Source organism: Paramormyrops kingsleyae, chromosome 25 (genome assembly GCF_048594095.1).
Source record: "Paramormyrops kingsleyae isolate MSU_618 chromosome 25, PKINGS_0.4, whole genome shotgun sequence".
Classification (NCBI taxonomy): Eukaryota; Metazoa; Chordata; class Actinopteri; order Osteoglossiformes; family Mormyridae; genus Paramormyrops; species Paramormyrops kingsleyae.
Genome location: NC_132821.1, coordinates 21,078,772 through 21,090,738, shown reverse-complemented (window position 1 = coordinate 21,090,738; position 11,967 = coordinate 21,078,772). Strand labels below are relative to the sequence as shown.

At 54.4% G+C, this 11,967-nt stretch overlaps 1 protein-coding gene across 3 annotated transcripts; it reads left to right on the top strand.

Moving 5' to 3' along the window:
- The first annotated feature begins 313 nt into the window (after positions 1–313).
- Positions 314–11,550, top strand: zdhhc5a (zDHHC palmitoyltransferase 5a). Of its 3 annotated transcripts, none has more exons than XM_072707307.1 (12): positions 314–434; positions 3,444–4,854; positions 4,963–5,084; positions 5,267–5,424; positions 5,518–5,690; positions 6,173–6,275; positions 6,838–6,929; positions 7,583–7,709; positions 7,977–8,097; positions 8,186–8,298; positions 8,885–9,771; positions 10,213–11,550. In XM_072707307.1, the coding sequence occupies exons 2-12, from the start codon at positions 4,700–4,702 to the stop codon at positions 10,460–10,462; spliced, it is 2,301 nt and encodes a 766-aa protein (XP_072563408.1). In that variant the 5' UTR covers positions 314–434; positions 3,444–4,699; the 3' UTR covers positions 10,463–11,550. The 3 variants fall into 3 exon arrangements, with proteins under 3 accessions (XP_072563408.1, XP_072563410.1, XP_072563409.1); XM_072707309.1 differs by lacking the exon at positions 314–434 and adding an exon at positions 441–642; XM_072707308.1 differs by lacking the exon at positions 314–434 and adding an exon at positions 709–1,288.
- Positions 11,551–11,967: the final 417 nt, after the last annotated feature.

Here is an 11,967-nt window from a genome sequence, read left to right as displayed (position 1 = left end):
ACTCGAAATATAATGCTGATACTTTCCATTTTGCCCCTGCTAAGACCTGCTTACAGAGTTCTGTGTATATTCCATGAATCTGCAGTAGGTACGACCAAGGGCATAACTTTGGGTTGAGCATTATGGGGGTTGAGGTCTCCACCCATTTAAGCGGGTCCAGGGGATTGTATTAGCTGGTTTTGATTTGCGCCCATGTGTACGACTTCTCGTCATTCACCGCTTATTCTACGTTTTGTATTTCAAACAGTATCATGACGTCCCGCCCATCGACACGTGTGTCTCGTTGTTCTTTTGAGTGGCAACTTTGCTGACCAATGAGCGTAAAGGGGCGGGGTCACGACTTCCAGGGCTCTGTGGGTCGGGTGCCCGACTAGGGTGTCGGCTTTCGCTTACAGCGGTGCTTTCACGGTTTGAGGCCCTTGGGCTTTGATGAGGTACTTTATGGCCGGGACATTCATTGATCGGGGTTATTGGCGAGACCGATACGCTTTAGTGCTCTCACGTGTCTCCTGTGGCGATAACGTAGAAATGAAACGGCTATCCACGCGCCTGGCGCATTCGGTTTGTGTTTTTGTGCATTCCGGTGAGAAGCGCCCTGCGGGGACTGTCTGCGTGTATGCAGGTGGATATGCGGCTAGGCGGGTTAGTATACAGCTTCGTGTCTGTCTTACCGTGCACGGTTAGATGAGTGTTCAGGTTACGGTGCCCATTTAGTACCAAGGTTAGTGTTGAGGTTACCGTACACATTTAGTATGCATGTTAGTGTACTGGTTATTGTGTGCGGTTCCTGTAGAGGTTAGTATACAGGTTACTCTGCGCTGTTGGTGTATAGGTTAGTGTTCATGTCACTGTGCGTGTACTGTGCTCTGTAGGTTTGCCGTGCATGCTGGTCTTCAGTGTCCGATGCGGGGGCAGTGTGCTGCACGCGTTTACTTCATCATGCTCGTCTTTGCTAATGCGTCTGCGCTACCGGGCTGCACTGACGACTCCGGTCAGACCGGTGCCCTGCGCTTTCTCTAGGCTGCTGCTCGGCTTCCGCTGACCAGCGCGATACCGACTGATAGTGATTCTAGGGCGCCTATCTGGGCGCGGGGGGCGTTTCTGGCTATCTGCGGCTCTCCCGGAGGCCCGGGAGTGAGGGCTGAGCTCCGGACCTGCCGTCCCCGCCCGAGGCCCATCGGACACGTCGCGGCCCTTCTGCAGTCGCGGCCTGGCCTTTGCTCGTGAGCAGGAAAGTCCGGGGATTTTCCGGGGCCTGCGCCGGGTGTGGTCCTGTCAGGCTTAACGGGTGAGGGGCTTCACGTTTAAACGATCCGAAATGTGTGTCGCGAGGTTTTCGCGGCGGCATGGAGCCGCCAGGGAAAGTGCCGGAGCGCCGGACCGTCCTTAAAGCGTACGTCAGCTGGACACATAGCGACAGGGACGGGCTCTGCTTAGCGGCGGACCGGGGAGCGACACGGGGCTTTATGAAATTAATGAGGGATACAGAGTTGATCGGGGCTGCAGGGCTTGCATGTCAGTATGTGCTGTGTGCAGATCGGCGGATTGGGCAGCTTGACGCTTTTTAATGGCGAAGCTGCGGCTTGGCTTAGGGTCGCTGTGCCGCTGCTTCATTTGGCTGCCGTGGCATGGAATTTTGCCGCCTGCTGTGCCCGACAGACTGAAGCAAGTTTGCATCGATGCATTCAGTGAAAGACGGCATTAACCTTCCCTTTAACCTGGGAAAGTGGGATATGCACAGTGCGCGCGGGGTGCTCCGCTAGCGCAGCCTCGTGCTTCGGACCCCCTGCTAAAAGCGGCCTGCTTCTCTGATGGCCAGCCTGGTGCATCGTGGCTGTCAGCTCTGCCTCATGTGCATGTGCAGCCCTCAGTGTTATCCAGTGCTTTAACCAGAGGGCACATCCTTGGAGCTGTGATGTGGTCCATCGTCGCCAGTTATGGTGTTATAGAAAGCTGCCACACAGTATTCAGTTATCAGGAACGTGCATGTTAGCCTTCCTACTTTCACACAGCTATCTGCTACTATTCAGTATTTTGAGTCTGTTCTGCTGTCCTGGAGAAACATGCTCATGTTCCCAGCCTCACAAGCTCATGTTTTAGTCTGCAGTTGGCTGTAGTCTGCATCATTTTCCTCATTTGTCGGATGCAGGCAAGAGACAGACCAGACCAGACCAGATCAGATCAGTTCAGTTCATTAATCAAATGCCCAACATTGCCTGCATCTTCCTCTGTTGTGCTTTTTGATAAACTTTGATTTGATTTAGTCTGCCACTCACTAACATCCAGCAAACCAGTAAAAGAGTGGTGCAGATGTAGGAAACAAATGGTGGTGAAGTTTGTGCCGGTCTGGTGAATTCACGCTGTGGCTCCAGACAGGGGTACTGCAGAGATCTCTGAGCTCTGGGTGATCATCACAGCCTGCTGGTGTACAGAACACACTGAGTGTCAGGAAGCTGGTCTTGCTGACCAGCCAGCTGGCCTCCCTGACACGCCGTTTCCTTTGGTGGTCAGCATGTCTCGCTTGGGTGTTTCGTTTGAATATTTTAATTTCATTTAAAATCTGCTGTTTACTTGAATTCATCTTGAGGCTTTGCCTCTATCCTTTTTGTGAAGAGATGTCTATATTTTAGTGAGTACTGGATGTTTTATCTAACACTTCAAAGGTTACAGCTTACATTCCTGTAGGGTTCTTCCTGTCTGCAGATGAAAAATAACGGCGGTAATAGTCATGCAGGGCTGCCAACTCGCATGCATCTGGCGTGACGGTCACGCTTTCAGACTGTCATGCTCACGCAAGAAATCTTACGGCAAATATGTATTATTCCATTATAAACCTAAAATTAGCTACATCAAAAGCATTGGGGTAGTTTGCAAGCCCTACAGTCTATTTACAAGGCAATAAAACTCTTACCTACATGTAAATGCATTCACATATGTGTGCAGACTTGTTTCGGATTGAAGATCTCAGGCCAGACAGCTGAGCAGAGTTGGCAGTCCTGATGCGGTGATGACCAGCTGCGACCAGCAGGGGGCAGCAGGGGGCAGAGTGCTGTGTGCATGGCTCCGCTGTGCTCGGAGCTGGAGGGAAAAGCGGGACAGGTTCCGTTTCCTGTTACTTTATGAGCTGCAGGTGCCGCTTCCTGCGCATGAGGGCAGTTGTTCTGTGGAGCAGAAGCACTTAAGTAAATGTCAAGCATTAAGTCAAATGTGTTTAGCTGGAGTGGGAACATCTCTGAGAATGGGCATATTTGGCCTGCCCGTGCTCTTTTTGTGTTTCAAAATGTTAATAGAAGGCGGACTATACTTAAATTCTACCTAACACTCACGCAGAATATTGACAGAGCGTCAGTATTCTTATTCACTGGAATAGGACGATATTGTTCATCTGTTTTGCCTCCGTTGGTTGATTTTCGGTAAGGAAAGTACCCCCTCTCTCGTTTTAGGAGCTGCTGCTGCCCTGAGACCCCAGCAGAAGCCTCTGGCTGTGCAAGGAGGGATGCCCGCATTCCTGCGTATTACCTGACCAGCAGCTCCTGCCCGGGCTCCGCCGTCCTCCTGTCCTCCACTGCCGATTGGGGGGAGGCCTGTGTCGCCGCCGTGGAAGGGGCAGTCCGTCTCTTTGGGGAAGCATGGAGTGTGCCGTGTCCCCAGCACGCTGCTGCCCAGCTCCCGCTCACTTCTTTTTAGAGAGACTGGGCCTGTGAGTTTTGTCTGGAAGCTGAAGGCTGGATCAGTAAGGAGAGGCTTGACCCCCCCCCCGACCCGGATACGTGCCTGAGCCTTCAGTGGTGCTTTGCTGTTTGACTGAAATCGCGCAGCGCACCGAGTGTCCATCTCCTCCAGGATTACAGTCCATCTCACCCCCTGTTCCCTCTCTGGGGTCCGACCCCCCCCCCCACCTTGCTGTTCTTCATGGCTTATGTTAATCTGCCTGTGTTCAGCCTCAGGTCTCAGGTCCAGGGTGTAATCTGACGTCTTTTAAGCTGCTGTACTTATTCCAGGCTTAGACCTTCTAACCATCCAAGCAACCAGTAAATGATGATCTTGTTGTGACTTTTACATGATTCATCAGAGTGCTTTTGGTAGTTTATCATTTTCTAATACACAGCTGTGCTGCTCCATGGCCAAGAAGGTGGTTTAAGGGCACCAGTGTAAGTGTCCTTGTGGGACTGGACCCCATGACCTCATGTTTCTGACTTCGGTTCCTTAATGGTTCTGAGTGATGGCCGTGTGGCTTCTCCAGTTCCTCTCTGCGTGGGCCTTTCCTGGGGCATTAGGCAGCTCTGTGTAGGAGAGGCTGAGCTGTCTGCTTGACGGGATGGTGCGGAAGGCACCCCCAGCTGTGCCCCTATCGAGCCCCAGAGGGTGACGTTCTCAGGGAGCCTCTGCTAGTGTGCCTGTTCCCTTCTGTGTACTTCGTTTAGTTACTCAGAAGGTGTTCAGGAGCTTCTGTCTGGTTTGCATGAGTGCACAGTTGCACCTTCCTGCTCTCTGGTTATTTTTATTCATTACGATTAAGGATGGACCTGAGGTTGGTTAAATATTTCGATGTCCAGGCAGAGTGCATGTGGCCCGGAGGGTGAAGCTCTTCCCTGAAGCTTTCCTCCACTCTGTCTGCCACTTGCTGGCCTTGTTCCTTGTTCCTGCCCTTGAGCTCGTTTTCACCCCCTCCGACCCTTCACCCGAAAGAAAGCGTGTGATGCCCGCGGTCAGCAAGGGTGGGGGTGCCGCTGGCCCCTCTTCATCGCCCCCATCCTCCTCCCCGGGCCGCACTCTCCGGCCCAGCCGCTATGTGCCCGTCGCCGCCGCCACCGCCTTCCTGGTGGGCTCCACCACGCTCTTCTTCTGCTTCACGTGAGTACGACATGGAAATGGGCAGCTGTGCAGGGCAACAGCTCAGGGGTGGAGCCCTCCGCTCCTCCACCCGTCCGCCCGTTCATGGCCCCCGTTGTCCCTCCCCAGGTGCCCTTGGCTGGCAGAGTACATCTCCATGGCTGTGCCAGTCTACAATGGGGTCATCTTCCTCTTCGTCCTGGCAAACTTCTGCATGGCCACCTTCATGGACCCGGGCATCTTTCCCAGAGGTATCTGTGGAAAAGCACAGTGGCTTTCTTCTTTTGTTTTTTTGGGGGTGGGGTCAGGTGCCCATCCCAAGTTTCCCCAGAAAGTTGCCCAGCAGTGGAACCTTTAGTCCATGACGATGGTTCCGTATTTGTGTTTTGTTTTCTGGCCATGACTGCGATGAACACGCGTGTCCTCCTTCCAGCTGAGGAAGACGAGGACAAAGAGGACGACTTTCGTGCTCCGCTGTACAAGACGGTGGAGATCCGGGGGATCCAGGTGCGCATGAAGTGGTGCTCCACCTGCCGCTTCTACCGGCCGCCACGCTGCTCCCACTGCTCTGTGTGCGACAACTGCGTGGAGGTGAGCAGGGCGGGGTCCCTGTGGGAGGCGACGTCTATGTGTGCATGCGTCTGCACTGCAGCCGGTCTGACCTCATCCCCTCTGCCCCCCCAGGACTTCGACCACCACTGCCCCTGGGTTAACAACTGCATAGGCAGGCGCAACTACCGCTACTTCTTCCTGTTCCTGCTGTCGCTGACGGCCCACATCATGGGCGTCTTCGGTTTCGGACTGCTCTTCATCCTGCACCACACGCAGCAGTTGGACCGCCTGCATGCTGCTGTCACGTATCCTGCCTCTCTCTCTGTCTCTGCCTCTCTCTCTGTCTCTGCCTCTCTCTCTGTCTCTGCCTCTCTCTCTGTCTCTGCCTCTCTCTCTGTCTCTGCCTCTCTCTCTGTCTCTGCCTCTCTCTCTGTCTCTGCCTCTCTCTCTGTCTCTGCCTCTCTGTGTTGCTGTGCTCCTCTGTCTGCTTCACTCTTTCTTTCTGTTTGCCTCTCTCGCTCTCCATCTACCTCTCTCAAAATGTCTGCTTCTGTTTCTGCTTCTGTTTCTGCTTCTATCTCTCTATGTCTGCCATCTGTCTGCTCCTCTTTGTCTCTGTCTGCCATCTGTCTGCTCCTCTTTGTCTCTGCCTTCCTCGGTCTGCCTCTCTCTCTGCTTCACTCTGTCCTCTCTGTCTCCGTCTGTCTCCTTGTATGTGCGTTGGGTTATCATTGTGTCGTGTGTCTCCACATAAACTGGTTTTTACTCCTTGACTTTCCCCTCTCAGTATGGCCGTTATGTGTGTGGCTGGTCTCTTCTTCATCCCAGTAGCAGGTCTCACTGGTTTCCATATTGTGCTGGTAGCCCGAGGGAGAACCACCAATGAGCAGGTAAGTCTGCCGGTGCAGTTTTGGCACTTTATCAGTGTGTGGATCTCAGTGCTGATTCCAGCTGCGGTATGTGATGCTTATGATTCCTGGTGATTAGAGAGCACCTCTGATAGGCCCTGGGCATCTTTCTGCTAGGTCAGGGAGGCCCAACTCCAGTCCTGGGGGGGGGGGGCGGAACCCTGTGTAGTTTAGTTCTTTCTCTGTTCCACCATAAATGATTCAGCTCAAGAGCTGTGTGGTAATTAGCACAAGAAGTTGAACCAGGTGTGTTTAAATGAGGGGAAACCTCAGATGTGCAGGGCTCTGGCCCCCCAGGACTGGAGTTGGGCACCCCTGCGCTAGGTATTTGCTGTCTGCCATGCGGAACAACATTATCGCTGCCCCAGTGATTGTGTTGGCAGATGTTTAAAAACCAGCTGTGTTCTTTCAGAATGACCTCCCCATGACCAACATCTCACACACACTTGTGTAATTAATGTTTGTTCCTGGTGACGTCAGTGTCGCTGCATTTTGTAAGCTGAGTAGCTCGGTGCTGCAGTGACGTCCCCGTGTTCCCTTACAGGTGACAGGGAAATTTCGTGGTGGCGTGAACCCTTTCACGGACGGCTGCTGGAGAAACGTCTCCCACGTGTTGTGCAGCTCACAGGCGCCCAGGTCCAGCCCTCTTATGCTTTCTGATTTACGTCTGTCTGTCTGCCTGCTTGTCTGCATGCCTGTCTGTGTCATATATATGTTTACATTGTGCAGACCATAAAAAAAAAAACTGTTATTTTGATGTTGTGGGGACATGTTTTCAGTCACCACATGGGGATTTTATAAACATCTGTGAAAATGCCAGAGGTCTTGTATTTGTTTGGTTACTTGTTGTTAAGGTTAGGGATGAGGTTAATGTTGGAAATAGGATTACGCCCCGGGGTGGACATAACTGGTACGCAAGTATGCATTCACCTTTAAAAACGATACGTGCGACAATCGATTGTTTGTAAAATCACAAATGCTTATGTGCATTTGCACTACTAAAATGCATTATTTTCTTTTCATATCAGTGCAAATCCACTTAAGTACGCATTTACACTGTCACCACAGTCGAATGTCGCATGTATCATTTTTAAAGGGGAATGCATACTTGCTTACCAGTTATGTCCATCCCTGATTATGCCCAGAGAATAAAATGGAGTCTCCACGGAGATATAGATTCCTAATCTGTGTGTGTGTGTGTACACATTGGCTATCTGCTAGTCACAGCATAATCACTGCATGCTACTGCAGTAGGTGTCCTCACAGGTGTGTTCTGGTCCTGTTCCTAGGTACATGGGCCGGAGGAGGAGGCTTCAGACTGTGGCTGTTCAGCCTCCCTTCCTCAGACCCCCACTGTCAGAGGCCCAGTTGGTAGCCAAGGTCTTAGACAACGGCATCCAGGGAGACCTGCACCGGGTAGGCTGTTCTGTACTGTTTCGAGCTTCTGTGTTCCCGGACCTCATGCTGAGCTGTACCTGCCCTGTCCATAGTGAGCCTCGGCGCTCCCGGACCTTGTGCCGAGCCGTGCCAGCTCTTTCCATAGCAGCCCCATCCTTAGCGAGCCTCGACATCCCCGGACCCCGTCTTGAGCCATACTGACTCTGTCTGTAGCGAGTCTTGGCGTCCCCAGACATCGTGCCGCACTGTACTATCCCTGTCTGTCAATGTCCCCCCCCCCCCCAGTCAAAGAGCAGCCTGGAGATGGAGAGCCAGTCAGCCGACGCCGAGCCGCCCCCCCCTCCCAAGCCAGAGTTGAGATACCCCGGCTTGGCCCGGGGCCAGCTCTCTCTAGCTGCCTCTGAGGGTTAGTATTGCCCCCCCCCCCCCCTTGTGAGTGCCGGTGTCGGCAGGCAGGTGAATGAATACTCTCTGCTGCATCTGCCTGATTCCAGAGAGCTCTCTGCTGAACAAGACCCCGCCCACGCCCACCATGTACAAGTACCGGGCGGCATACAACAGCCCCAGCAAGAGCCACACCCCCCTCAGCCAATCCTACTCCAGCAAGGTGAGCCCCCCCCCAGCGGTGGGCGCCCTGCCACCTGAGACCAGCTGAGCGCCGTCCCCTCCTCACCGTGCATCCTCTGTGTTGTGATTTAATTGCATGGCTCATCATATTTTCTTTTTCACCCATTGGCTCAGTTGCTGTCAGTCCATCCACATGAGTAAGTTGGCCTCTGTTTGCTCTGTGTGCTGTGACCCGCTTCGCTTGTGTGTGTGTGTGTGTGTGTGTGTGTGTGTGTGTGTGTGTGTGTGTGTGTGTGTGTGTGTGTGTGTGAGAGAGCAGGCCACACAGCTCCCCCTGTTGCAGCATCAGCCCTGCTGCATCGGCACGCCTTTGCTGAGTGGCTCAGGCTACTCACTGTGGCTGTGTGTGTGTGTGCTGGGGTCAGTCGGGCCCCTTGAAGAATTCCTTGACGAGCTTCCCTTCTGTGGCTCAGGTCCGCCCCCTGGTGGCTAATGCCCACCTTTGTCATCGCCATGACTGACTTGCTTGTGTTCACTCGCTGCCTCCGCTTCATTTATTTCACTTGACGACACCCCCCCGCCCCCCCGCCTCCAGCTGACTGACCCTTCTGTCACTCCCCTGCCAGATGAGTCGGGGCGACAGCCTGAAGGAGTCGTCGTCCCTCCTGGAGTCCAGCCAGCAGGCCGCCTACCGCTCTGAGCCCAGCTTGGATGGCTGCCATGGGCAACCAGGTCCCAGGGAGCCCAATGCTGAGGCCCCGGGGCCCACCGCTTCTGGGGGTGCTATCCTTGGCTACTCCCTGGGTGGCCGCTCCTTCCCGTCCTTTTCGGACCCCACGGTGCTGTCGGTGGCGGGATCGCGCTCCTCCAGCGTGCGCTCTGCTCACGCCGGCCACGGCGTTCTCGGCCCGCCACCACCAGAGGGCGCCTGTTCTACCAGCTACCAGAGCTTGGCCAACCAGACTCCACGCAGTGGCAGCCTTTCCTATGACAGCCTGCTGACGCCATCGGGGAGCCCCGACTTTGAAGCAGCAGGCCCCGCGCTGTCCCCGGGCCGGCCCCGTGTCCCCCCGCACGCCCGCCCCCTCCCGCACGCCCACCACCCTCCTGTACTGGGCTACAGCTCACCCTTCTTGTCCGCGCAGCTGGCCCAGCAGCGCGACCCCGGGCTGCACCAGGCCTCGGTCGCCCTGCTGTCCTCCCCCCGCAAGGCCTACTTGCACGGTGTGAGCCCACCCCCCACCCCGGTGGACAGGGACCCCCAGCGGCACCCCCAGCACCACGCTCGGCCCCTGCGCTTCTCACGGGCGCCTGTGCTGGCAGACTCGCACCCAGTAGCCTGGGCGCGCTCTCTGGGCTCGCCGGATTCCCCTCAGGGGACCGTGTCTCCAGGCCCCCTTCCGCACCGGCCCCCGCTGGGCAAGTCTCTGTCGTACTCGAGCGCGGCGGCAGCGGAGATGCAGAGCCGGCTGGTGAGGAAGGCCTCGGCGGGGGCAGCCATCCAGGCCCCAAAGTGAGTACGGCCCTGCAGCTTTCTACTGCCCCCTCCTGTCGGCATCGCCTCCCTTTCTGTGCGTGTAAGGTGGAACTTACTTAGCGTCATGTGACTGGGAGTTTCCATGACGATGCATGGTGGCCAAACTGATCGTTAAGCACATAGAGAATGAATAAAGTGCACTAGAATGCCGGGAAACGCTAGATAAGCCCACACGGTGTGGGACTGGTGGAGGCGGATGGTCAAATGGACAGATGGACTAATGCAAGATAATGAGCAGCATGTAGAGCCAGGCCCAGCGTAGGGTTCGTGGGCTTGCCGTGCAGTCGGCAATGTTCTCCTGTTCCTGGCTCTTAGCTGCTGGCTCGCAGTTTCCTTCCCTCATTCGTAGCTGGTGCCCTGGGTGGCATCGCTAGCCCTCTCTCTCTGTAACCCCACGTTCTCTCCCTTCCCTTTCAGGGATGAGATTCAGATGAAGTCCTACAGCCGCTCAAACGGGCAGCCAAAAACGGGCCCTCCGCCCTCACCACATCATTCGGCATCCTCCCCATCCTCTCCCTCGCACATGGGGACCCCGGCCCCTCTTACCACTCGGCCAGGCCCAGCCAATCACAGCACATCCTCTCTGCACAGCCCCACCCACAAGCAGGGAGTTGGCGTGAAGAAAGTCACAGGCGTCGGTGGGACCACCTATGAGATCTCGGTTTGACGGGGGGCCGATTTAGCGAGGGATGGCGGTCTGCTGTGGGCCAGTACGCCACTCAACTGGGTGCGGGCAGGCGCATGGACGTGTTCTGCAGCCGTGACTGAAGCCTGGGGTGCCGTGTCACTCGTCACAGTGTGGCCCCTGCTGGCTCGCTCTTGCTGTGACAGCAGGAACCGTATCGAAACACCCAGGAATGGAAGGTGAAGCCCACAGAGTGATGCACATTGTTTCTACCCATTTGGATTTTGACCGCTAGCCGCCGCCGCAGCCCGGCCCGACCAGGCGCTCGCTCCCTCCTGTCCGCGGGGCCGCGTTTGCCGACTGACAGGCGGCTCCCGCTTGCCCATGCAGCTGTCGGGCGCCGGCGTTCGTTTTTATTTGAATTATTTATTTTTACATTTTTATCAATTTATATCGTGGGTTTAATAAAAGCGAGAGGCTGAAGGGTGGCTATCTGGACGGGACAGTCTTCGTGCAGCCAGCTGGACCTCCTGCCTGTCTCGGCTCTCGCCGAAAGCGAAGACCGAGGCCCTGCATGGCCTGCCACCTTCACGGGCCCTGGCAGAGCATGGATGGCTGATTCTCCCTTCAAAATGCTAGCGTGCAGTTGCTTCTTGAGGGTTTTCTGATATAGTCACTGAGGAATGACACCTTGTTTTGAATTGCTGTATATTTCTGGATGTTTATAATGTCAGTTTATCAGTTAAGTCATTAGGTCACCTTCCACACAAAGGCTGGCCAATTATGTGACTGTGGCATTGTATATGAGAACCAATCCAATCATTGTTGGACTGGGACCCAGAAGGAAGATTTACATCTTTCAAAATGATGATCTGGTTTATATTGGAATGTTATGAAATTTAATGTCTCATCAATCCAGTCAGAGGAAAGTGTTTAAACTTTTAAAATTGCACTGTGTGACATTGTGATGTCAGAAGGCTAGAATGTGACAGCAGTTGTGACCAGCCAATGCCTATGCAGAAATAACAGGAAAGGCGGGGCTTGTGTGTATTGTGCATATGTGAGTGTGATTGGCTGTGTGTATGTCTGTCAGTATGGCTGACCAATGATAATAAACTGTTTGTAAAACATTTTGAAAGCCCTTGGTTTAAAATTGTTTTAAATTTGCCTGATGTAAAATGGGGGTGCTGATCCATCATTATTGTGAGATTCTAAGCAGCAGCCTAACCCCCCGAGCCCCAAAACTGTTACTCTGACTTTCCTTTCATCATAAAACCCAATATGGCGGTACGGGGAGTAACGTGAGGCACAGGATCACCACCCCCCCCCTCACCCCTGATGATGTACAGCAGCATATCTGACAGACATGGGCTGCTGCTCAGCTTGGTCATGCTTGTAGTAAATGTGCAGTTGCTGTCCTTAATGTATGGCCTTCCTCTGCCAGAACCAAGCCTTCCCCAGGTGAGTCCAAATCAACCAACGATACAGCATTTAACACACAACCAACATGACAGATGCTCGTGGATCCCAATCCCCCCTCCAGAATA